The following is a 27,683-nucleotide window of genomic DNA, read 5'->3' as shown; positions in this document are numbered from 1 at the left end:
ATCCATTCAGCACATTTCGAAGAAATAAGCACACATTTTCAAGTCTACCCCAAATATAAATCGTACTTCTAATTTCACTAAACTTAGTACCAAGAACCCTTTGGTACTTCTTTTTAACTTTTCGCAAGTGATCCACATTTCAAATTTCAGAATTCTACCTTTTCTCGTTTGTACCATATTCAGCACGTTTCAGTAGTATTTTCGTACTCTTCTAGTTAGAATTTCCAAAAAGCCTATTTACCATATTGGGTATCACTTAGTACTTTTCGGACGAATAAGTTTCCATATCTACTATATTTAGTACTCTTCGTACTAATAAGTTTCCATATCTACCATATTTTGTACCATTTATTACTTTTCGTACTAATAAGTCTAAATTTCAACCTCTAACTCAACCCTATATTCCAAATATAAATTTTCCATCTCTATCCGTTCACTCAAATCTACACATTACTATACTACCTTAATCCTGTAATTTTAATTCCAAATTTAAATATTTCATCTCCATCCGGTCACTGAAATCCAAAATTGTACCACATTTAGTACCATTTGGTACAAATACAACCATGTCTCAATCCAACAGTAATTTTAATTGCAAATTATAGGATTCCTGCCCTGTCGGTTCACACAAAACAAATTGTGCTGATATTACAATATTTTTAATACCAAATGTCAGGATATCTGCTCTATCCGTTCACACAAATCCAAATTGTACAATATTTAGTACTTTTCGTACCCATAAGTACGAATTTCCTAAACTACCTCAATAATGTTTCTAATAGTAAATTTAATTGAAATTTGAGCTTGCCATTTCTATTCGTTCAATCAAATCTAAAATGTACCAAGTTTAGTAACATTTGGTATACATACATTTCAACAGTAATTTTAATCTCAAATTTCAGGATTCCAGCCTATATGTAGTACCATTGTAAAATATTTGGTACAATATGTAAAATATTTGGTACCATTTAGTATTTTTTGTTCCCATAATTTCCTAAGCTACCTCAATTCTACACTCCAACCGCAATTTTAATACCTCAATTTTGGAGTTCAGCTCTACCCTTCCATACATAATTACCAAAATATACCAAATATAGTACCATGTGGTACACATAAGTATTATACTATCATATCAAAATTTTGCACTCCAACAGCAAACATTATTCCAAATATTAGGTTTCCAGTCATCTCTTCGTTTACTCAAAATCCAAATTGTAGCAAATCTAGTGCCGTTTTGTGCTTTTCGTACACATAAATATGAATTTTCAAAGCTATGTCATCTCATCAGTAATCTTAATTTCAAATTTCCGATTTTCAGATCTATCCGTTCACCCAAAATCCAAATTATACTAAATGTAGTACCATTTAGTACTTTTCGTATACATAAGTACATATTTCCAAAACTACCTCAATTTTATACTCCAACAGTCATTTTAATTCCCAATCTCAAGACTCTAACTCTATCTGTTCACCTAAATCCAATTTGTGCCAAATTTAGTACCATTTCGTATTTTTCGTACACATAAGTACGATTTTTTAAAGCTACCGCAATCCTGTAATCCAATATTAATTCTAGTTCCTTTTTCAGGATTCTATTCTATACTCTAAACTTAATGTAAATAGTACCAAATTTAGTACCATTCACTACTTTTCATACACATAAGAACGAATTTCTAAAGCCATTTCTATACATCAACACCACTTCCCAACCAGTATTCTATATAAAATTTCAATATTCTAGCTATATATTTTCAATATATATACACTTAGAAATTTGGTACTTTTCGTACACTTATCGTTCGAATTTATCGTACACTTATTGGTCGAATTACCAAAGCCTTTTTGCATATCTTTTTAACTTTCCGTCAGTGACCCACAATCCAATTTTCATAATTCTAGCTCCTTTCGCCTAATACAATGGTTACCATATTTAGTACATTTTAGTACTTTCCGTATCCTTCTAGTTCGAATTTCCAAAAACCCAGCCTTATCAGCCGCTTCGTCTGGGTGATGATCTGTCAGTCATCACCCACTTCTTACTAAGCTCTTTTACATATTAAGAAGATAACATTCATCCTTGCCTTGGAAGATATGTTTGAAATTTTAAAACTTGTCTAATTTGTTTTAGGCTTCGGAATTAAATTAACATTTTTGCTGGATAATAATTTAATAGCTAACAAAAAATGGTGTTTGTATTTGTTAGAGTGTTTAAGTATATGAAACAAAAAACATAAAAAATAATTATTGAGAGTAAAAAAGGAGTTAGTGGTGATTGGGTGAGAGAAAATAAATAAATAGATAGATAAAGAGTTTATTTTTTTTGATTTGTACAATTGAATTTGTTGTTGTATTTACCTTCTAAAAAGGTTGAAATCAAAGTTTAGGGGTATTTTGAATATTTTTTTGATTTAATTATTTTTTTTGTTATAATGAAATTGGAAAGAAAATTAGATTTTAATAGAATTATTTGTTATTGTATATGTTGTTTCAGATTTATAAATAAATAAAAAATAAAAAAGATAAAAAAATATGTAAAAAAGAATAGTGTAAATAAAATTCCAATTGGAGGGAATCACAACAAAAAAAGAAGAGAGATAGAGAGAGCGTATCAGAAACATTGTTTAGGGGAATTGTTCTCTTTTGTTGTTCCTTTTTTTAACTGGGACTGAGGGGAATATTTGGATATTGTTGTTGTGATTTAATTCATTTTTGTTTTTTGTTGTAAATAATTTTATATTTCATATAATGTTTTATTTTTTATCAATAATGTTAACATTTTGAACTGGGTGTGTTGGAGAGAGATATAAGATACGAATTGCATTGGTTTTGTATGCAAAGTATTCTTTTATATTCTTAAATATTTTGGGCGCGTGGCAGAGCAGGGTATAAACCCTACTCTCAGGTGTAATATTGTTGTCATATGTTTCCTTACTAGACACTTGGTTTAATTGTTCTGTTTTTGTTGCTTAATTTTTCACACAAACACACACACACATGTACATCAAGTTTATATATTTTCTTTAAATATTAAAAATGTTTTGTTTTTCGTTATTTCACTTAAAAAGAATTAGTGTTAAATATTTTTTCTTTTTTAATTCTTTTTCAAAAAACCTCATTTTATTGTTTTTGTTTTGTTTTCTAGAAAACTCATAAAAAAGCCTTAAAAAGTAAAAAACATCGTTCTTTTAAAATATTACATACCTGACCGCCTTCACCTTCAACGCTAACCAAATCACGCCATTCTTCAATGGTTTGCGCCAAATCGATGGTACACAGTGGAACCTTTACTTCACCAATTTGGTCATGTTTGGAGAATCGATCGAAATCGAATATGGCAAATACTAAAGTCTTGTTCATGGCATCGGCATAGGGTAAACTCTTTAAAAGTAAAGGAGATAGAAACAAAAATTTGTTATTTCCTCTTAAACCACTCAGATTCGAACTACGCAATTAGTATCGATTTACAGATGTGTTATGTTGGTGTTTAGAAAATAATGGAAAAATCCCAAGATTTTATAGTTTATATAATAAAATATATTTTTTGCATTTGCTTTGTTATTTCTAGTGATAATTTAGTCCGTCTTAAGGTTTAAAACATATTTTCCAACTTACCTTAAATGTAAATGTTTCATTAAAGACAGGACTAAGAGTTTTACGATGCACTTTGGTTTCGAACTTCTTCTTTTTGTCGGGCAATAGATAGACCTTAACGTAGGGATCTGATGTACCGCCCATATCCAAGGCTGGCAATTCTTCAGCTTGTATAACAGTTACTGCCAAACTGTTGGCATTGAAATCATATTCCAGCTAATTTTTTGGAAATAAATAAAATAAACAAGAAAAACAGGTACCCAGAAGCAGGATCAATCATTTGATTGTCCATTATAAATCCAAAAGGGTAACATGGATGGAAAATCCAGCGGGTAGCATTTTTTTCCGGAAAAAGAATTAAAATAAAAGGGGAAGATAGAAAATTAATAAATTTTGAAATAATATTTATAACAGTAGCGAGTAGTGATTTGTGAAAAGTATGGTGCATACGCTTGAGTTATGAATCAATTTTGTCAATTCCGAAGGCCGAATATTTGAAATGTGTAGTCAAATCAGATTTTGGGCTCAATTTTTTCAGGAATTTTGTGAATGAATTAGATTTAAAATTTATGTAATTTAATTTTTATTGCCACAAAATCAGGTTTGATGTAATGTTTTTATGTTTGTGATATATGTATTCATGTATTTTAATGTTTGAAACTACGAAATTAATAAACCTCGAAATTGAAAAAAATATCATTAAAGTTTCTATAAAAATTGGGCTCTCATAAAATCGTTTTTTTCAGAAAAATCGAAACATTTATTGCAAGTCCCAGAAAAAGGAAGATGAAGCCTAGAACGAATCCTCAGAATTTATTATATATATATATATATAGAACTGTCTCAAGAAGGTCTACAACATGTTAGTCAAAAGAGTCCTTTTTAGAGTAGAAATTATGCCACATCGATAATTTTGGAGTATGAATAAATACTGAGAGAGTTAAACTGCGACATGGTGGAGATACACTCGGAATAAACAGTCAAATTATAATAATAAATGCTTCTAAAAAACTTTCTGGCTCTTTGGTCTCTTAAAGGTATTCTGAACATAAAATAGAAATCTCTAAGTGGTCACATGACGTTTGAAGTCCCCCAAACAGATCTTCTCAAAGTAATTCAGGTCTTAAAACACTCGAATTGTCCATCTGCTTTCTAAATACCTCTGAAAACCATTCTGTCTACCGAACACCCATGATCGGTATTCAGGAAAAATAAAACTTTAGAAATTATTTTAGATATTTAAAAGACATCCGAACGGTATTCAGACCTTAAATAACCCTCAGAAACGCCTCCATGCCTCTGAAAGGTATTCTGACCTTATACGAGCTTCGAAAGCCCTAGATGATTTACTAAACCATCTTCTCACCAAAAGATTTCTGAAACTTTTCTGATCTTAAAAATCTCTCAAAAGGCGTTCGAGTCTTAAAATGCATCTGGTGGGGGACTCTGGCTTTAAATGACGTCAGAACGGCCTCAGAGGAGTATTCAGGCCAAAGATGACTTCTGAAAGTATTTCAGGTATTAACAGACATCTAATAGACTTCTGGTCTTAAAATACCTCTAAAAAATGTTCTGCCATTGAAGACCTCAGGGGAAAAATGATTTCCGATATTCAAAAACCTCTCAAAGGAATTCTGACGTTAAACGACATCTGATTGGTCTTTTTGGCTTAGGATGACCTCAGAAAGGCCTCCATGTCTTAAAGAAAGTCGCTGAAAGATATTCAGGTTTTGGAAGATCCCTTAAACGCCTAGTGTTTATATTTTGGTTTATGGAAAGGTTAAAATACTTTTCTAACAGAAAATTTATAAATATATAGCCACCATTATATATGTCTGGACCAATTGTAGGTAGATTTAATGCGCACCTCATATTTATAGATCAGCCTAACCGACATGAACGACGTTTTAACTTTTTTATTCTTTATTTGATATTTCGCAAAAGTTACAAACATTTATATTCGAATGAAATGTGGATTTAATTCCAAAACTAGTGAGCGGAGCAGTATAATCGGACGGGGCCGACCACAACTTTCTGCGTATTATTACTCGAGGCAAAGCGAGGTCAACAACACCTCTTCCTTACAGTGAAAATTTTCCAGATTCCCTTCACCGTGAATTATGTTGTGACGTTCGGTTTATAATTGTGGCCTATAGATCGACGTGAAAAAAATAATAATAATAAAAAAATAAGTTTAAATTTTTTAGGCGCTGTCTTTTTGGAATAACTGGAACATCGTGGAAAATTTAAAGCGATCGGCCCTCTAATGAGACAATGAGTTACTCAATAATAATATATACATGCAAAATTTCGTAAAGATTGGTCCATAACTGTAGCCTGTATCGTGTTTAGAAATTATAATGGACAGACGGACGGGCGGACACAAATGTCCGTCGCAGCTAGTTTAGATATTACGATAGGTATACTTAAATATGGGTCTCTTGGGGCTGCACAACAAATTTGTGTAGGGTTTAAAAAAGTCCATCCTGTAGGTTTACAATCCCCGATTAAGATATTCGTTTAATAGATATTAGTGATTTTAAATTTTTAAATGCCCATTACTATATGTCTAATTAATTTTAATTTTTAATTTTTTTTTCAGGTTCTCGATGGCACAATGAACTAAAATGAGTTATGTTTACTGGTAAGTATTTAAAAAAAAACATATATATTTATATAAGAAATTTAACATTGGGTTCCCGACAAATATTTAATCTATTTAAAATCTCAAAAGATATATTTTCAAAATGACATTGTTCAATATTCCAGGAAAATAATATTCCCCCGAACGTCAGTACATAAGTTTGGGAGTACATTACGGCCCCTCCTATCTTTAATAAATTAGAATAGAGTTTATTACGTTGATATTTAAAGCTTAATTAAATGATGTGCCTGGTTGAAGAAATTCGTCTTCATAGTAACATATTGAAAAAAATATTAATATTGCAATAAACTAAATTCCCACGTAGCCGTTAAACTCAAACTTTATTACTATTACGTTGTTTGGTTTTTTCATTTCTGTGTTTTGTGTTTATTTTGTTGTTTGTTTTTTGTTTTATATTCGGAAGTATATTCGGCTCATCGTTTACACACCGGATCACATTTCGTATCTGTTTTTCTATTTCTTGTCCCCCATTTCAACTTACCTTGAAATTCAGTCGTCCCAATTTCTGTTCACTCTGTTTATCCTCTTCGTCGCCCTCTTCAGCATTTTCGGTGAGTTCCTCCATATCAGGCTGAACCTAGGGCATACCAGAACCCAATAACTATTTAGATTAAATAGCGCATTTGATACTTACTTTTTCTTTATACGCCGATCCTAACAATTGTACCGATTTCATATCAACACCCTTCTTACCCTTACCGTCTTTGGTTCGTCGTTTTTTCAAAAATCGCCGCACACAAAAGAATATGATGCCGAATACGACAAGGAATACCAGGATAATAATGGCCACCACACCCCAGGTGGGTATGCCAGTTTTTTCAGCAATAACTTCTGTGACTTTTTCGCCAACATCTTCGACTTTTTTGAGTACCGATTTTGTTGTTGTTTCTTCTGTTGGGAGTTCAGAATTGGAAATAGGATTTAATGGAAGTTCAATTTATAGATGTTGTGTGTGTGTATGTTAGTGTTGTTGCTACTTACCTTCTGGTTCGGCTGTTGATGTTGCGGGTGCTAAAGTCGTTACTTCTGGCAATTTATTAACTCTTTGCTCTTCGGCCTGTTGAGCTATGGATTCGGGTTCCTCTGCTTTATGACTGGCCGATTCGAATGGCTCTGAGGGTGGTATTTCAGAGCCAGAACCATCGACTGTTTCTGCGTTTGGTGGCATTTTGGCTTACTGTGAAGTAAATCAATTAAGAAAAATAAAATAAAATTGCATTGAATACAAATGTTTGAAATAAGGATTTAAAATTTCGTCGTGTAGAAGTTTACCAAACCAACCAGACCACACCATATACCATGCTATATTCAGGGCAATTTCTTGCTATTCGATATTTGAGACATCTTTTGTGAAATGTTTCATTTGAATGTTGTTTGTATGCTTTTATTTCCCCCCTTTCCACCACAGAAAATGAAAAAGACAAAATGTGTATAATTTTCTATATCCCAAGAATTTCGTATGTGTCACGTACACACAACATAATTGAGAGCAAATAAATACAGTTTCATTTAAATGAGAAATACAGCGATCAAACTTATGAGAAAATCGTGACTTAATTTTCTCAGAATATCCTTAAGATTTAAAAGTTGAAGCATAAGTTGCAAAACGTTACTGTTTTTTAATTTAATTTATATATGAGGGAAGCAGTTTTAAGCGGTACTTTGCCACATCTACCACGAATAAGTAACTTTGTGCGGTTCTATATATTCTGAACATGAAACATCATCTGATCACCATCGAAAATTATAATATTGACCATAACCAGAACCGCAAGCAAAATTTCCTAAACTTTCCAATATTAAAATACGTAGATCCTGTTAAATATTTACGAGTACTTACAAAAATATAATTGGTATCAATATAAAGATTAACCACTCTCCTTGGATATATTATCAACTTCTTGGAACTATGTTCTTCAGAATTAGGCATTTACGCCAAAGAATACAAATTCTGTAATTTTTCACACAAAAGTCTGAGTTTATTTGACCCGCTAAATATTGAATGGTCTTTATCAAAACTGTTATGTTTATTTTTTGGCCAGATTCTCTTCTCCATGCAAAATTTCGGGTCATAATTGTGACCTCTAGAGCGACTAGAAAAAAATACAAAAATAAAGTTGTTGGTTCATTTCATCCTCTTAATATTAGGTTTGGGGAAAAAGAAATTCATTATAAAAATGTCGATAATATCGGAGAAATGATCGACGTCGACCGTCATTTAGCCGTCGTAACATCATACAGGAGCTAAAAATCGACTATAAAATAGTTTTAAACTATTTACACAAAGCTGGATTCAAAAAGATGTTTGGGTGCTACACCAATTAACAAAAACAAAAAAATAAGATATATCGAATTTCCATCTGCGAAGCCTTGGTCAAACGGAATGAGATAGATGAGAAATGGATCACATACGATAATCGTCGTGGTCAAACAGCGGTGAAGCACCTCAAACGATGACCAAACCAGGACTAACGGCCAGGAAGGTTCTGCTATGCATTTGGTTGGATTGGAAGGGGATTATTTATTATTAGTTGTGTTCCACCAGGACAACGTTAGGTCACACACATCTATAGTGACTCGCCAGAAACTTCGGGAGCTTGCTAGGGATGTTTCAATACATCCGCAGTACAGTCCGGACTTGGCACCAAGCCATTATCATCTTTTTCTTGCATTGCAAAATTTCTTTAAAAAATTAGTATCTAGGGAGGATTGTGAAAATCGACTACTAGAGTTTTTTGCAAATAGAGAGCAGGACTTCTATGAGAGAGGCATTATGAAGTTACCTTTGACATGATAAGAAATCATACAACAAAACGGTATATATTTGGCCCAAATTGGACATTACGTGGTAATGATCGTGACGATTGGTCCATAACTATGTACTTGTGTAGACCGACTCAGCTAGTCGAGAAATCGGTATATTAAAAGGTGGGTCTATAACTAATATTTGGGGTATAAATATAATATAAATTCGTTCGTCCTATTTTGGACTTTTCCTTACTGGTAGGTTAATAGAAATTAACTTCTATGACAAAAAATTGACTGTTGACAATTTTTTTATCTGGTATTACAGTTTCTCAAGAAAGTGAAGCGTAGAACTGATATCCAATTTAGATATCAAATCAAACTCAACAATGTATTTCCCGTTCCATATTTCTGTATCAATATGCCTCCATATTTTTATGGAACACATTTTTCAAGGTCAGCATTTTTTCCCTTACGTTGAAATTTTAACATCCTTTTTATATATTCCTGAATATATTTTACATTACACATTACCACCTAAAAGGTTGTACTGAATTTTCCATTCACTCGAATTAGAATGATTACTTTATTTCTACTACTCGACATCTTTTGCAAGGAACAACCCATCTTTGCATACATTAAAACATTACAAGGAAACAACGCCAGGACTATTTTGCAAAATTGTCACATTTCCGTATCCAATTACTTTCAATATTGAGATGCTCTCACTTTTATGCCATTAACATAAAAGTGCTTAGTTGGCGTTTATCTAAACCTGCTGGGTTTGTGTGTTATCTTATCGTCGCTGTCGCTGTTGTTGTTGCTATTTGTGGTTTGTTTTCACACTGATGTTGCCTCAGTTCATCAGCATGTAAAATGAAACGAACGCCTACTCGTTGTTTTATTTTGTGTTTTTTTTTCTTCTGATGTTTCTATCTCCCGTTGTTCCGACGCCTAGTTGGCATTTCATTCTTATTGAAGTTTTTCTCATTTTGGTTTTTTGTTGTTGTTATGATTCTTCTCTAGCGAATGCATTTATCCATATGACCAGCAAGCCATAAAGCTCAGTCATTCAACAACAAACCATCTATCCTTTGAGCGATACTTTAATCGAAGTACACCACATGCCGGGCAAACAAGAAGAATAATAAAAAAAAAATCTCCTGTCAATATGACAAACACAATATTCAAACAACGATGAGATGACATTCTAAAAATACATTTATGCGTCGTTATTTTTTGTTTTGAGTTTGAAATTGATTTAGCAATCAATGTTTCTATGGAAAAAATAAAGAGGAAATTCAATGATTATGATTGCATTTTAAATGGGGAAGCTGGCCCGAGTGGATATTGAATTTAATAGATTTTTTAAGAGTTTTCTTTGATTACTGGCCGTATTGAAATCTAAATTATTATTTCCATGGAATTTTCGTAGCAATATCCGGCAAGTGTGATCGTTGCTTTAGACACGTCCATGTGTTTTTAATTGATTTATTTACATCCGCATTTGTATTAGTGTCACGTAGCGTATGAGTGCTGAACTAATTCTGTAGCACTTATACGCCGCAATGAAGTAATCAAATATTCACACACACTCACACTGACACTCAAACATTCAACCGTTCGTATTGTAACCATTTTCATAATTTATACACCCCTCTATACAATTACGCACACACACGGTAGCAAAACAAATGAAGGCTATAAAATGTAATTGTCTTTTGTCTAAAATATGGCATAAATTTGCATAAATATGAAGATTAAATATTTAAAAATACATTTTATTCAAATATGACGTGGGTTTAGTTCAAGGTTAAATTACATTTTAATGAGGGACTATTTACAACCTATGCCGCTAAGTGATTCCAAGAGGATTATTCTATTCTTTGTTTTTTTTTTCATGAACTTGTAACCCATTTACCATTTTTTATAAAACCTATGGAATGTGGGACAATATTATTCGATATGAATTCAGATATTTATTTTAAACGGTAAAATATGTAGTTCTGGTCAAGACAAGAAGAAGCTGGCTGGCAGCATCTGACGTTTCCATTTGAAAATTTACAATTTTATAGAATGGGGATGAAGCACTGGTCCTAAACCCGAAGAACATGAGGCCAATGAAGACACGTATTGTTTCTGGCAGCAATCGGGTAATATTTAGGGGTTTTAAGTGGGCCAAAAACTTTTTTGCCAGTTTTTCTGGTCGCTCTAGAAGTTACACAGAGAAAGATATATATTTTCATGATAATGTGTAAGCATTTTGAGTGAAAAATGGGGAAAAAATATTTCTAAAAGGCTTAGAACGGAGAAGAAGTTGACAGTATATCCAAGAGGAGTGGCTGAGCTTTAAATTGATGCTCGGATAGGGGATTTAAACTAAAATATTTACATGTGGCTTTGTGTTACGATATTGTTTAGTTTTACCATTGCCACACTAGATGGCCTAAATGCTATGAAGTTTTACATGATGTTCCGGTTATGGTCGAGGTAATTATCGGGTGCAAAACAAAAATAGAAAAGTAGTTCCTAAAAGAAGCACATCGAAGCAATTTTTCACACGTTCTGAGTGGTACACTACAATTTATTTGTCTGAATTCTACTGAGAAATTATATAAAAAGAGACGAGCCACACCCTGACAATCCTAATTCTATAAAACCAATGGTCGTTTGACTACCCAAAACATGGAATTGAGCAGTGTATGGTTCACGAAGAAGCTCATCTTCATTGTTTGAAGGTTTCTCTATCGGAGTGGAAAAATTGCTTTGACTGACAGTTGGTTTGAGTAAAATAAAATTGCTTTGATATTTTTTGGTCCGTTCTCATATTTGTGATATAGAGATATACAGTAGACTTTGTATCCTACACGCATTTAACTGTCATACTGAATGGTGTTGTAATTTTAGTATTCAAATGAAAATTCCATTTTTATACCATCAGCCTTATGACTAATGTGGGTATTTACAATTTGATCATCAAAATCCTTTTCAGACAATTTCGAGTCGATTTACAAATGTTCGTCCGCCTGTCTGTCTGTTTGGCTGGTGCGCATGATAACTCTCGGAGGAAGTAACCGACATCATTTAAACTTTGCACATCCTAACTTTAGGTTGGGGAAAAAAGAAATCCATTATTTTTATATGAATTGTAGGACTTTATTTGGCATGTTTCGGAATGTTCGATTTGTTCAAATATGCGCCGTTTTGTTGTATGATTTGTTGTCATTTTAAAGGTAACTTTGTAATGCTTCTCTCATAGAAGTCCTGCTCTCTATTTCGATTTTCACAATCCTCCCTAGATACAAATTTTTTATCATTAAAAAAATTTGCAATGCAAGAAAAATATGATAATTGCTTGGTGCCAACAAAGCTCCCGAAGTATCTGGCGAGACACTATAAATATGTGTGTGGCCTAGCATTGTCCTGTTGGCCAATTCTGGCCAATTGCTGTCTTCAAACGGTCCAGTTGTTGACAGTAGAGATCAGGTCATATGGAAGCAACTCATAATAAATAATCTCTTTCTAGTCCCACCAAATCCATAGCAGAACCTTCATGGCCGTTAGTCTTGGTTTGGCCACCGTTTGAGGTACTTCACTGCTCTTTAAGAAATGGGTCTATCTCGTTCCGTTTGGCCAAGGCTTTGTAGATGGAAATTCGATCTCTCATATTTGTTCTGTTAATTGGCGTGGCTCCCAAGCATCGAGCTTCTTTTTGAATCCAGGTTTGTGTAAATGCTTTAAAACCGTTTTATGGTCAATTTTAAGCTACTGGGCATGCTAACATGCCGGTCAACTTCGATCATATCTCCGATTTATCGACATAGTTCATATAAAAATAATGGATTTCTTTTTCCCCAACCTAATATTTCTACCAAACATAATTCATGTTTGAAGATAGGGAATATCGGTCAACTCCTTCTTGTACCTCCTTCACAAAATCGTCAAAATTGGGCTAAAAATTGTATAACCTATTATCTTTACCAAGCCTAGATCAAACCATTTTTGATGATAGATACTAACAGTTCCATTCATAGGTAAGCAATATACATTGTAGCGCTGTATGTATTAAGAGACTCTTAAATGGTTTTGGATTCCATTTTGTAGCTGCATATTTTCAGTTTTGGTTCAAATGAAAATAAATTGTTACATTTTGTCAATATGTTTATAGCAACTTGGAACTCGAATTCTTTAAGTTTTAATATTCCTATACTCTACATACAACATATATAGTCAAAACTACGTCAGTCTAATCAAGATTAAATTTTCCAGAAATTACTTAACATTGTCTTGGACAAGGTTTTTTTCTGGATAAAGTTATCAGTAGTGGTTATAAAAATTCGAAAACTTAAAGCAAACGGATGTTTGAAAAAATTCCATTGTGAAATCTTTAAACATTAAGAAACTTTAACATAATATCTAGATTAACACACAAACACAATTTCTTGTTATTTTTTGTTCTATTCATAGATTATGACCACATATCCTGCTCAAAAAAGACTACAACAACTACAAAAGCAATAAAATGTTCCAGATTGAAACCATTGAACTGCACTAAACATCTATAGATGGACACTTATCCACATACATATACATAGGTATGTATGTATGCATGCTTGTAGTTGGTCGACCGCAGTAAGAAGAAGTGTCATTCGCACGACGCCACTTTGTCACAGACTCATGGCTCATGTGGCAATGTGTGTGTGTGTTTGTTACTGCTCTACTGTCGTTTGCATTGGCATGGAACAGCCCTGGCAAAGGAAGACCAAATGATTTCATTGAAATTAGATCAATATCGATGGAGGAAAACTTGCCACGGTTTTGTTGAGTCAGTTGGCAGAGTTGTGTGGTATGTTCTGGATATTGCCTTTGTTATTTTTCTTCTCTTCGAGCCATTTGAATTTTCCTTGCCATCATAATCGAACCGAATAACCTTGACTGCAGTGAACTTTAGAGTTGCCCGGAGTAGTTATGAGTAGAAAGTTTTCATGCATTAACAATGCATGGAGGTTGGTTGTGGCATCATCGTAAAATATAATTTTTGCATGATCCGATACTGTAGAATAACAGCAGCACACACACATACACCGCAAACTAGTGCATCAATGATTATATATCTACTGTGTATTTATTAATTTGTTATGAATTCTTTTTATCCTTATTCTGCAAATTGTTGTTGTTATTGCAGTTTGTTATTAGTTTGCTGTTCTCATTCGTGTCACATTATTCATTCTAGTTTTTCTTCTGTTTCGGGATTTTTTCTATGGCAACTTGACAAATGCTATCAGAGTTCATCATCGTCATCATCATTTCCCTCTCTTGGTAATAAGTGGTCGTTTTTTTTTGTATTGTGTATTGCAATTATGTGTAGAATAACCACAATAATAGAGGCAAAATAAAGACCTCAGGGTTGACATAGTTTGGTTTTTCTCTTCTTATTGTTTTTTGTTGTTATTTTACCTCATTATCGATATGCAATGATGCAAGGTAGCCCGATTGAGATAACAAGAAGAACAAAAAATTCCTGGAAAATTATTTCACAATTTTTAAGTCGAACTCATGGAAAATTCGAAGTAGATATTTTATTATTTATTTATACAATGGGCCTAATTAAATAGATATGGGGACTCTAAGAGATATTATTCGTGGGGCTAATTGTCTTCTACTGGATATGAAAAATTCACACTTATGCAAATTTTTTTCAAATGGTGTATTTGTTTAAAGTCTACATTTTTACGTTTAAGTTTTATTGTAATATACCTGAATGCGATTGTATTCATCAAAGACAATTCCATATTTTTGATTTGGAAAACGTTTTTCAATGGTTTTTGGTCTATACGAATGCAAAGTGTTTTTCGAGAACTATGATGCATAATTTTTCTACAAAGCGACCTATAGATTAAACAAGTACAAAAGTGTCAGTCGGTGTTGTCGATAGATATTAGGTTGCGGAAAAAGAAATCTATTATTTTTATATGACTTTTTTAAAATGCTTCGGATTGCCCGGTTTGGGCCAAATATGTTGTATGATTTGTTTCCATTTTAAAGGTAACTTCATAATGTCTCTCTCATAGAAGTCCTGCTCTCTATTTGCAAAAAACTCTATTATCGATTTTCACAATCCTTCTTAGATACCAATTCCGGAGTTACAAGAGGAAGCGGACCAATTAGTGCAATATTCTGACTTGATCTAGAATTGATAGAGATAATAGGTTGTGCAAAGTTTGGTTCAAATCGGGCATTCTATTCGCCTAATATTGGATTTATAAATATTGAAAAATCTTGACCATTTGTGGAGTGGACCAATGGATCCCATCTAGGCTTCGTAAAGATGATAGGTCAAATCGGACATTCCATTATAAAAATTGTAAATTTTGACCATTTGTGGACTGGATATATGCTGGGTAAAGATGATAGGTTCTGAAAAGTTTGGTTAAAATTGGAATAGTCGGTTCACATAACATTGCAAAACCAATTTGCAGCAAATTTTTTATAATTTTGTGGGGGAGGTACCAGAAGGAGTGGACAGATATTCCCCATCTTCAACTAAGTTTGAAAGAAATTGTACGATGTGCAAAGTTTGGATGAAATTCCAGCCGGCCAGACAGACAGACGTACATTTGTAAATCGGCTACAAATTGTTTAAGGGAACCCCACCCATTCTCGATTTTAATTTTTCAAGATTTTCAATGGGCTGGTAAATCAATACCAATGCTTGTTAAGGTTTGTAACTTTGCACATATATATTTGAAGATTTAAAAGAGAAGAAAAATAATTTACAAAAAATTTTTGTTATTGTTTTGTTGTTGTTTTTTGTAAATAAAGAAAAGAAAAATGATAACTCCTCACTGGAACATCGGAATCCGAAAATTCCAACGGTTTTAGAAAGAGTACATGTCTGGCTCTCGTATGAACTAGGATTATTGACTTCGCTCTAAAATTAACAAAATGGCGGACCTTTGAAAAAATAATTTTGGAAAATCGCCGATTTTTGACCAAAAATCAAGTTAAAAAATAAGGGAGATCTTCACCGATTGGCTTTATCCTAGTTCATACGATAGCTTTACACTCACAGAGAAACGTGTAAAAATTTGGATTCGATTGGGTTATTAGTTTTTGAGTTATCGTGCCCGCCATTCGCAAAAGAGAAAAACGCGTTTAAAGTTTGAGAAGCCCTTTAGCCGTCACTTGATGCTGACACAATAAATCGGCTATATTTTCAAGAGTTCCTGAGATTTTTACTTGAAATTTTGTAGGGACATCCTTGAATTAGTGTAGATTCGAAAAAAAAATTTGACCACGAGAATGGGGGGGTCCCCTTAATCAATATTTCGGGGTCGTATATATGCCATCATTAGCCACAGGGATTAGGGTATAGAAACGTGTAAAAATACAATTTTAATTATTTTTTTTTAATTTCTGGCCTATATACCACTAAGTGTTGCCTGGCGTCATATGACATTTCCATTGGAAAAATGATTTAATGAATTTAATCCTAGCCGACCTTCGTTCAAAGATGTGGTGTGGTGGTAGGTCATAATTTGTCACCCTGACGTCTTCGGAGAAATTCGAAAAAACAGCCTAAATGGGGTTTTCATCGTATAGTGGTTCTGAATCTTATTTTCCTGGCCACTTTTGAACGGATAAAGCTATTTTTACTTGTTTCTAAAGGATACAAAAAACCGTTTTTTTCTTGAATCCAAAATTATCAAATACGGTTCCGTAGTAGCAGAAGAAGGTTCAAAGTGTACCTTGAATTATTTTCTATTTTTTTTTTTTGCATAAACATATGCTTTTATTGTTTTTAATTTCCCAATTTATTAAGAAAGGCAAGCACTGATATATAAACGGTATTTATAAAAATTAAAAATAATTAGAAAACATTTTTTTTTGGAAAATTAAAATTTAATTTTTGATTGCAAAACTTCATTCATTAAGATCGACTCAGAAGATAAAAATTGACTTAAAAATTTAAATTTTAAAGATTGTTTTTCGGAAAATTTGGATTAAACATGATCAATTTGAGGGAATGTTTTTTATCCAATAATAATTTTGATAGAAACATTTGCTACACTATGAGATCTCTAAATTTAAAATGTTTGTTAAATTGAATGCAAATTATGTGAAAATCCCCAGAATACCGACTATATGGGGGTATACCAAACATTTTAGGAGTAGTAACAATGTGTGTGAAAAATTTTGGAAATATTCCCATCTCTATCGTGATTTTAACCGACAGCCGGACATGGCAAAAGATTAAGATAATTACAAAAAAGTTTGAAACCGGCGGAACGATAACACTTTCATGCATCTTGTTCCATATTAATCCCTTAAATGTCTAGACCACTAGGATAATTTTATGACCATTTCGTTATTAAAGACTCAAGTGAGGTAGGTCCCTTATATTCGAGTTCATAAGTTGCAATGCTATTAAACAACAAATGGTCTCAGATCATTTAATAATTGTAAATTTCCTGTTTTGCATATTATGTATTATTATTTATTCCTAAATTAGTTGAAATGTTATGTAATTAAATATACAATATTTAAATCACTGCCTAATGATATTTTTGAAATCACTGTTACCCTATTCACAATTATAGTTTCTTCGCATTAGGAAACCCTGTAGTTTGTTTAGGACACAATGTCGACCACATATACATTATTAGGAAATCTTGCCATTGTTTGCGAAGGTATTCATGTGTACAATACCAAAAAAAAACACATTGTCACATTCAACGTAGACATGTAGTCTCCGGACGATGACTGGAACTGAAAATTTGTCTGCTGCTGAAATTGATATTGTTTTTTTTTTTGTGTTTTAGTTGCTGTTCTTTTATGTGTGACATGTTTAAAGTTCACCAAATGTCCTCAATATAGAATACATGCCCACTTATGTATGTGAAATAATATTAACACACACACAATTCACACATAGATTGAAAATGCTCCCAAACACCATCACTAACGGGAAATGGAACACTACACCATTGTCAGGGCACTGTTGACGTTGTTTTTCCACTATCCCCTACCTTAATCAATGAATGAATGAACGAAAAACGACTACTGTTTGGGGAGAAAATAAAACAACAACTATCGCCATACCAATAAAGCTTATGGCCAGAGCTCTAAATCTACATGAACCGTAAACACTTAGCCACACACTCCTACATACCTACACACTAGGATACATTCATGGAACATAACACCAACAACAAAAATTGAACATGCTTCGTTTGCGTGAGTGTGCTTGTGTTTTTTTGGCAACCAAATAATAAACAACTCGGTTCCAATACATTTTCCTAGATGGGACATTGCCAAGAAAAGAACAACTTTGGGGATGAATGTGTATTTTTCTCGGAATATTTTTCTGTCACCTATTTTCAGCATTGGCAAATATTAAAGCGATTTAGAGAGGATTTTTATGATATGTTTAAAAATGCGTGAATTGAAAAAATACAAACGTTCGTACTTTTTACAGTCTGCACTGTTGGAAGTTACATTTAGTAAATATTATTATTTCTCCTTAAAACGTTTTATTATTTACTTAAATCCGAGGGGTAAAATCGTGCGAATACTAAAATTTTAATAAAGTCCATCACAGTTAAAAACGATTGGAATATTTTCATATACATATGTGCATATTTCTCCCCTCTACAGCACTTTGGTTACATACAAAAGGTGTACTAGGAATCTTTTTGCAACATATTATAACTTATATATGGGTTCAATATATATCGATTTACGAAAAATATAAAAAAAATATATGTAAAATTTTCTGTAATTCTGACGAGATTGTACAATGAAGCTATATTTTAATTTTAATTCATTTGAAGCATACTTCATGTAGGATCATTTACATGAAATCGGACTATAATATGTATTGGAGTTCTAACTAAATCTGAACTGAATTAAGGCCGGAAAATGAGCATGTGTTTAAATTTAGAACCGATTGAAGTTTTAAGGTGGAATAAATACAAGTTAACAACGTACGACCTTTGTAAAGCCACATAGCCCACTATGCCTGATGAGCCGCTTAACCAACGGCGAAACGCGTCGCATAATGTTGGGTACGTAGGTTCTTCTCCTGGCCTTCCTTTTCATTGCAAAACTTAGATCATCAAGCTCGACTCGAAAGAGTATAAATAATCACTTAAAAAAGTTTTTGGGTTATCGTAAAAACAAATGTGACCCGTTCTTACTATCTCGAGCTTAGGCCAATTGATAAAGCAAAAAAAAAAAAAATAATATTTTTGTTAAATATATCCTTCTACTACCTCGATTCCTTTGTGAATTGAATAAACCCGATATAAAAATCAGGTTTATTAACTGAAAATCCAGCTCAAAAATGTAGAAAACCGTAGCTGTTTATTTTTAAGGTAAATATATAATTTGGGGAATAAATGCATTATTTTTTCGATCATTTCTTCGATAAAATCGATAATCGAAGTTGACCAGTATATTAGCATTCGTAACATTGCCAAGGAGCAAAAAATCTACCTTAAAACTGTTTTAAACCATTTACACAAAGCTGTATTCAAAAAGAAGCTCGATGTTTGGGTGCCACACCAATTAACAGAATAAAATAGGATGGATCGAATTCCCATTGGCGAAGACTTGGCTAAACAGGATGAGTCACCATCAGTTTTTTAAACTGATGGTGACTGGAGATGAGAAATGGATCACATACGGTAACCTTGTGCAAAAACGGTCGTGACCAAAGAGCGGTGAGCACCTCAAATGTTGGCTAGGTCACACACATCTACAGTGATTCGCCAGAAACTTTGGGAGCTTGGTTGGGAAGTTTTAATGTATATGCCATACAGTCCGGACTGGGCACCAAGCGATTATCATCCTTTTCTTGCATTGTAAAATATCTTTAATAATAAAAAAATTGTTATCGAGCGAGGGAGGATTGTGAAAATCGACCACTAGAGTTTTTTGCATATAGAGAGCAGGACTTCTATGAGAGGCATTATGAAGTTATATTTAAAATGACAACAAATCATACATATTTGGCCTAAATCGGATATTCCGAAGTATGTTAAATAAATTCCTATAGTTCATATAAAAATAAGGGATTTCCTTTCCCCATCCTAATATAAAAGCTTTGACCGTTCGTTCAATAACAACATGGTATTGTGTATCCGTACCTTTAGGTTTAGGTACAAGAATACACAATTTTTAAGGAAAGTATTTATGTTACCCTTCAAGTCCCATACGAAGTAAATGTTTTCAGAAATCATCAGATAAATAATTCTCATTTTGTTCTACTGTTCCATACTATAAATGACATGTTCATTGACGATAAGATAAAATACAAAAAATCGGCTAATAAAACTTCTCCCAAACCCGACGGAAAACAAATGTCGTATATTTTTGGAATTCCGATGAAAACGAAATCAATTCAATTACAGGCAAATAAATTCCCCAGCTACACAGTGTCATAAACCAAGTGTCTGACAGCAAATAAAACATATCCAATCATCTGTATACACAGATATGTATTCCCAATGTTTGCTACACTCCACCGAGTAAAAATGTTTGTACTCCAATTTTTGTGTAGCATGTATCTATCTAAGCACATCCTTTTGTCCTTAGAATGCTTCTCTCTTACACTCCATCTCCCTGGCATCCTTCCCAAACTGGCTCAAAAGTCATTCAAAACAAAAATTAGGTTATCGCTATTTTTTAAATGTGTTTTTTTTCTTCATTTTTCATCGGTCTTATTGGTGTTTTCGTTGTGTGTATTTCGAAGGATTCTAAATTTAACCTAGCTCATCTTCACCGCTTGCCTTTCGCACAAGATGAAAGCAAACAGTAAAAGAGAAACACAAAAAAATAAATACCAATAAAACGTAAAGGCAACCAGCCAGAAATAAAAAACACAATCAAAATGCGCAGAAGTCAACTTGAAAAGAACAACAACAAATGAAAAATAAAAAAACCGAAAAAACAAGCGAACACGTACAGAGCGAAATCAAGCAAAAACGGCTAGAGAAAGAAGAGAAAAGCCACCTCCAAACTGAATGACAGTTTAAGTGTCAAAACATATATTTCATGGACATTTCCAGTGAATGACAACAGAGTGAGCACACGCACACAAACACACACACAATCACAATGAAATTCCTATTATGAATGCCAACAACTGAAACCCCAACAACCCCCATCTACATACTAAAATTTAATATTTGGGGGTGCCGAGAGTGAGTGTTTTGTTGTGTGGGTACACACAGCCATACATGCTTGCATGGGATACAACCACCAGTAGTGGCTGACGCAGTTACTCGACCGTATGTCCGTAATTTCGCATGTATGTGCTGGCATGTGTGTGGAAATCACAACCACACACACACATACAAATCAAGGCGATTAACTCCACATTTTTTATCGTCGACTAACATAAAATTATTATCAACATTTATGAACAAATAATAAATAAATTATTGCTCGCTCACTCGCTAGCTAGCTGCCTGGCTGGGTCAATTATTAGAGCTGGCGAAGTTAGCCAAATTAAATTAGGGAATTGTCAGATAGACAGATAGTAGTTATATTTATATTCTCTGTCATTATATTACATAACGTGCTGAGTGAATGAGGATAACAACATTGAATATGAAATAACTGAAAAAATATGTACAAACTATTTCAATCGGTTATAATCTAGTAAATACGCTTTTATTTATTTAGGTTGTGGCACTGAAATTATTAAGATTTAGTTTTCTTTCCGACCCTATGTTGATCTATTGATAATATTGGGTCATTGCGAAAAAAAACCTCTCTTCAGTAGTGCTATTCTGTATCTGACGAAGGAATTCCGACCAATGTCGATAACTGCATATTCGGTTGGGGAAAAAGAAATCCATTGTTATTATTTTTTTATTTATTTTTATACCCTTCACCGCACTGTGGTACAAGGTATTATGTCTTTGTTCATATTTTTGTAACAGGCAAAAATAAACGAGATAGACACATGGTTCCTTTTAAGAATATGCAAAGAATCACTTTCTGAGATGATTTATGCATGTCCGTCCCTTTGTCTGTCTATGTGAAATTGTAAACAAAGTACAGGTCGCATTTGTGATTTGAATTGGATGAAATTTGGCACAGCTCATTTATTTGGCCAAAGGATGAACTATATTGAAATTGGGAAAAATCGGTTCAGATTTAGATATGGCTCCCATTTATATTTTCATCCGATTTACTGTAAATGGTGCACCAAAGTTCCTATATATCTTTCGATTTGCACGAAATTTGGCACAACATACTCAATTGAGTCCAAAACGACGTGTGCCAAGTTTTGACAAAATCGGTTAAGATTTAGATATAGCTCCCATATATAATTTCGTCCGATTTAAGGTAAATGGTGCACCAACTTCCCTATATATCTTTCAATATGCACGAAATTTGGCACAGCGTATTGAATTAGGTCTGGAATGATGTGTGCTATGTTTCGTGAAAATCGGTTCAGATTTAGATATAGCTCCCATTTATATTTTCGTCCGATTTAAGGTAAATGGTGCGCCAAGGTCCCAAAATATCTTTATATATGCACGAAATTTGACATAGCGTACTTATATATATATATTTATATTAACTCAACTTCCCGTTACACAAGATAAAAAAAACTCATCACCTAAACAACACTAAAATGTGGTTAAATTCCATCCGTTTTTTTTTCGTTGGTAGTCAGTTAACAAAGAAATACTGAGTGACAATTTTACGTCACATTTTAATAGCTCGACATAACTGAAGTCAACAGTTCATGTTAATCAGACTTAACTTAATTTTGTTTTACAAAAACTCTGTTGGTTGCCTGTTCTATTGGATAGTATATATTTGTTTGTGAGTGTGTCTGATTGTTATTTTTATACATTTCTTATTGCTGTTTTTGTTGTTATCCATGTACGTAGTATGTATCTGAGTTTACGTATTTTGTGTTTCTATAATAAAAAGAAATAAGGAAAGACAAAAAAATAAAACTGATATAAATTACAACGAATTTGGGAGGGGTCTACGATAAGTAGATACTTGTCAATGCGAGAAATGTAACTTGAATTTACTTGGCTTTTGTCATTCATTATTATGGTGTTGTTGTTGTTATTGCCACTGACTATGATGGATGAGGAATGCATAAAACATCAAATAAAATACATTTCTTTGCTCTTTTCTATGACTTCTGTTAAGACTTTGCCCTAAATAAACTTCTTCTTCTTCTTTGAAATAAGGAGGAAGTTATTTAAGTAGCAGAGCTGCTTTAAATATTGAAAGAAAAAAAATATATATACCTTTTAGGTGTATCATTGGATTACATTAAAGTAATAATCTGTGAAGAAAATTCAATGAAATTCTATTTTAGCTGGAGGTCATTTATGAATTATTTTGGGAACTCTGGAACATCTGTTATGAAGGTAAATAAAATTTGTAACTATTAATTGAATATCTTCAATGTCGCTACTGTGTTTACGCATTGCAAACAAATGACAGTATTGACACAACTCATTCGAACTTTTGAAGGTTTTAACAGAACAAATTTCATATCATAAGTTTTATATGTTTCTGTGTTAAATCGATTTCTAGCTTGACAAATATTTTGTCAAAGTGTCAGTCGTAAGTTGCTGCTGGCACAGAATGTTTACATATTTATTGTTCTTGGAATATCAAATATTCAGCTTTCTATAGGTTGATCTATTTTTACGTCCACTTTATGAAGTATAAATGGGCATTGATCATTAAATACATGATTATTAATACATTTTATTTTTATATTATCCACAATAAGATGGAATTTATGTATTTCCTTCACAGCCCACCAAATGACAGAAAGTATTCAATATGATTTCTGATTGTCTTAGTTAGTGTTGACAATTTGAAAAAGTTGTCTTACATACATATATCACTTTTGTAGCATTTTTATTTTTTTATGGAATTGTTCACAATTGTTGGTATTATCCCAAACAAAATTTGTCGGTATTTGCCTAAATTCCCTAAAATACAGAACTGTCTAGTTATACCCTAGACAACTATGTTGTCAGGATATTATAGCTTTGTGTAGAGTTTTCAACGAGTAAAGGAAATTTTACATGTATGATGTCCAGAAGACCCGTCGCAGTGCGCTAGTTTTTGACCCAAGATAAAACCGCCCTTATGCCTCGATCACCGTCTGTTCATTACAATTTGTAAGCTCGATACTGCCCAAAGTTATGGATCAATCGTCACGAAATTTGCATGCAGTATGGGTTCTGCCTTTAGGGGATGAAATTGACCAACAACATTATTTTTGTCTGTTTTGTAGTCTACATGCCACAGTTATGACCGGAAAAATACCAAGAATCAAAAATACAGACATTTCATTTTAAAAATGTTTACCAAATCATCAAAATACTGAAAATCCGGAGTTACCGCTATGTGGAGGCTAACTGGAAAGAAATAGACCGATGACAAAAAACATAAACACAACATACCTAATAAGAATCCAAAATACCAAATTAAAAGACAATTGCAAATATCAAAATCCTTATAACACAGAAAAAACCCTTTAGATGGGGGTATTCGAAAACAATTGGAGCCGCATATCATCGGCTGCCCTGACGATTTATTAAATGTCAACAATTATCCTTGGTATGATAAAATACTGCAATTTTCACTGTTTCGTGAGTTATGTACGTTCGATTTACTCATTTTCATATAAATTTGTCATTTTGTTTGAAACACCTCGAAATCGCCGGAACCCCATAAATCTGAATGAAATTCTATTTAAATTTAGCCAAGTCCGTCTGTTGAAATCACGATAGGGATTGTAATATTTAAGATAGATCTCTAAAATTTTGCACAGCATATCTCTTGAATATTCGGTAATTTGGGGAAGCTGGACACGTTTTTTACGTATCACGTACTGAATTCGCAGTAATTAAGTTTTTTGTAGTCGTATTTGGTAACAAATCTCCCTCCCATAAATTGTTAATATTCGCCCTCTTTTTATATTAAAATACTTAACTCTTGTGTTCCGCATTTTGAGTTTTAGTTGTATTCCACCTTAGTAGAAGGATATTCGGAATGCGAATGTATGGTTTTTAAGACGATTTTGCTTCGAAGGTTCGAAAATGGGATATAATGATACCTACCGATTTTCGTTATTTGTAATATTGAGCGTGAAGGAAGGTATTGTAATGCAAACATGTTAGCTTCGAAATTGAGCTTTATCGGTCTTTATTTAGGCATAGCTCCTCATATAATAACTCATGTGATAATGCGAAATGTTCGGTAATTTCTATACGATGTAATCAGTATTGGTCCCGCTTTAGGTGTATTATCCAGGGACGTAGGCATACACATTTTTTTGCAATGAACCAACGTGAAGTAAGTCATATATCTTGGGACACTAAATTGCAGTATTTTGGGGATTTTATACACATGTTCCACCCTACCATGCGCCGTTAAAATAGGTCCACATTTTGGGATTTTGCTATTTTAGGAAAGATCTTCATTAAAGATTGTAGAAATTCCTCTTCACAAAACTGAAGACACCGACGAAAGGAAAACTTTTTTGAGGATACCGAATCTAAGCGAAAGTTCTGCAATAATTTTGAAGTACGTTTATGTGCAATCAACAATATGTTGAAATGTGCAATGTGCGGAGTTTCAAGTATGTCTTAAATCTGAAAAAGCAATGTCTATACCACATTTGTATCCATATTGACAATTTACAAGATACTTTTTTTTCAAAATCTTTCTCTGCAGATTTGTGTAGGCACTATTTTAAGTATCTGCTTTATCAGTATCTTTAGTTCCCATAGATCATATGTTTTATTTAACCAACCTAGACTTTGTGTATTTAACCCTCACCCGAAAAAGTTTAAACATATGTGTACAATAAACTTCACAGCGTATCGAATTAAATCAATACCCCAACAGCAACAACAATAATAATACCTCAAACATAATGTTGTTGTTATTGTAGTGCGTCTGGTTCGCTGAACCAAAAATTTAAAGTTTGCCAATAATTAATTTGTTTAATTATAAATTCTAGTTTATAGTTTGTTTTGATATAAATATTTGTAGACAACTGAATTTTAAAATTAGTTTCAAATTTGACTCTCAACTTAGCGCACACAATACGGTGGAGTGGATATGGAAAAAGAAAAAGTTTCTCTACTTATTTGGGTTACGCTGGTTTTAGTTATTCGGGAGAGTTTTGGAGCTCCTATTACCAAAGACAATGACGATTTCTTATTGGAAGATATGATTTTTGATACTCTTAGAAATGGTGCTATAGCTCCAGCATTAAAATGGCCCAATGCCACTGTATATTATCGGATAGATGAAAGCTTTGGTAAGCTATGGATTTGGATTATTTTTGTTTGATATTTATTTGTATTTTTTCTTATAGAACAAATCCAAAAGGATGCCATATTAACGGCCATGAATTGCATACGGGATGTCTCATGCATTCAGTTCTATGAGGCCAATGAAAATACCACGGATTATGTTAATATTATACCCTCGGAAACAGGTGCTTGCAGTTCTATGTTGGGCTATCGTGGTGGCGTTCAAATACTCCAATTCGCCAAGGAGAGGAAAAAATGTTTTAATCCCATTATTATTTCCCACGAATTGCTACACACCTTGGGCTTCTATCATGAACACATGTCATGGATGCGCGATGACTATGTCACAATAAATTGGGATAACATTGTACCGGGTAAAGAAATCTTCTTCCACAAATTGAATAATAAAACCGTCTCGGACTATGGTTATGGCTACGACTATGACAGTATTATGCACTATGGCCCGCTGAGTTTTACATTGAATAATTTACCAACAATAACACCGCATGACAGTAATGCCAAAATTGGCCAACGTCAAAATTTAAGTCCCAAAGATATTGGCAAATTAAATGCCATGTATAATTGTCCGATTAAGGGGCAGGAGATGGGTTCTCAGGAAATGGTTGGAGGTGAGGAGAATGGAGAAAGTGTAGAGTATGAAGATCTAGAAGAGGAAGAAGATGCGGATTATGAAAACAAAATTGATGGTGAAACTGAAGAAGAAGAAGACGGCGAAGGAGATGAAGAAGTTGATTATGAAGATGAAATGGATGAAGAGTTTGTAGAAGAAGAACAAAATACAAATGAGATTGATAAATAAGTGAAAGCAGATAAGGCAGAGAATCTTTATCAACAAAATGAATAAAAAATGAACGAAAAGAAAAAAAAAAACAGAAATATAAACGCAATAACTTTTTTGTGCTAATTTATGCATTTTATTTTGTGTTATTGGGGAATGCTGGATTGAACCATTCTGCAAAAAAATATTTTGCTGTGAAATAATAACCCCAAATAATTTAGGCAAAATTTAATTTTGGCAAACATTTTTATACCCTCAGCCTTATGGCTAATGAGGTATATGACCTTGAAACGACAAAAAAGTACCTTATCGAAATATTGGCTTTAGACCCCGTTTCATTGAACCAAATCCCTTTCATAGAATTTGTAGTCGCTTTACAAATGTCTGACCGGTTGGTGTGCACGATAACTCTCGAAGAGAATAACAAATTTCATTCAAACGTTGCACATCGTAATATTTCTAACAAACTTAGTTCAAGTTCGAAGATGGGGAACATCGGTTCACTCCTTCTGATACCGTCCCCACAAAATGGGGGTTTAACCCAAATTTTTACCGC

The 27,683-nt window shown here is 33.2% G+C and overlaps 2 protein-coding genes across 2 annotated transcripts; one reads left to right on the top strand and one right to left on the bottom strand.

Annotated features, from left to right (window-relative positions):
• Window positions 1-3,176: 3,176 nt before the first annotated feature.
• Window positions 3,177-7,429, bottom strand: LOC133332222 (synaptotagmin 1; the record flags this gene model as incomplete). Its single annotated transcript, XM_061540604.1, has 5 exons — window positions 7,238-7,429; window positions 6,891-7,147; window positions 6,738-6,833; window positions 3,613-3,807; window positions 3,177-3,378 (listed from the first exon to the last, which is right to left on the bottom strand). Coding segments are annotated over exons 1-5 (937 nt in total), but the record flags the coding sequence as incomplete, so codon positions are not given.
• Window positions 7,430-11,112: 3,683 nt separating this feature from the next.
• Window positions 11,113-27,148, top strand: LOC133332221 (seminal metalloprotease 1-like). The gene is made up of 3 exons (XM_061540603.1): window positions 11,113-11,154; window positions 26,108-26,333; window positions 26,391-27,148. Exons 1-3 carry the CDS (start codon window positions 11,113-11,115, stop codon window positions 27,146-27,148), a joined length of 1,026 nt encoding a protein of 341 aa, XP_061396587.1.
• Window positions 27,149-27,683: the final 535 nt, after the last annotated feature.

The sequence above is a fragment of the Musca vetustissima genome, unplaced genomic scaffold, assembly GCF_032173495.1.
Source record: "Musca vetustissima isolate MV318-11 ecotype Yass unplaced genomic scaffold, APGP_CSIRO_Mvet_v1 utg74732, whole genome shotgun sequence".
NCBI classification, from domain to species: domain Eukaryota; kingdom Metazoa; phylum Arthropoda; class Insecta; order Diptera; family Muscidae; genus Musca; species Musca vetustissima.
This window is presented reverse-complemented; position numbering and strand designations above follow the sequence as displayed.

Bases quoted from the DNA above. Each gene is read 5' to 3' on its own strand.
- LOC133332221 (XM_061540603.1), top strand. From the start codon at position 11,113: ATGAGGCCAATGAAGACACGTATTGTTTCTGGCAGCAATCGG. The intron at 11,155-26,107 runs GTAATATTTAGG...CTCTCAACTTAG, and splicing joins TTGTTTCTGGCAGCAATCGG to CGCACACAATACGGTGGAGT. The intron at 26,334-26,390 runs GTAAGCTATGGA...TTTTTCTTATAG, and splicing joins TCGGATAGATGAAAGCTTTG to AACAAATCCAAAAGGATGCC.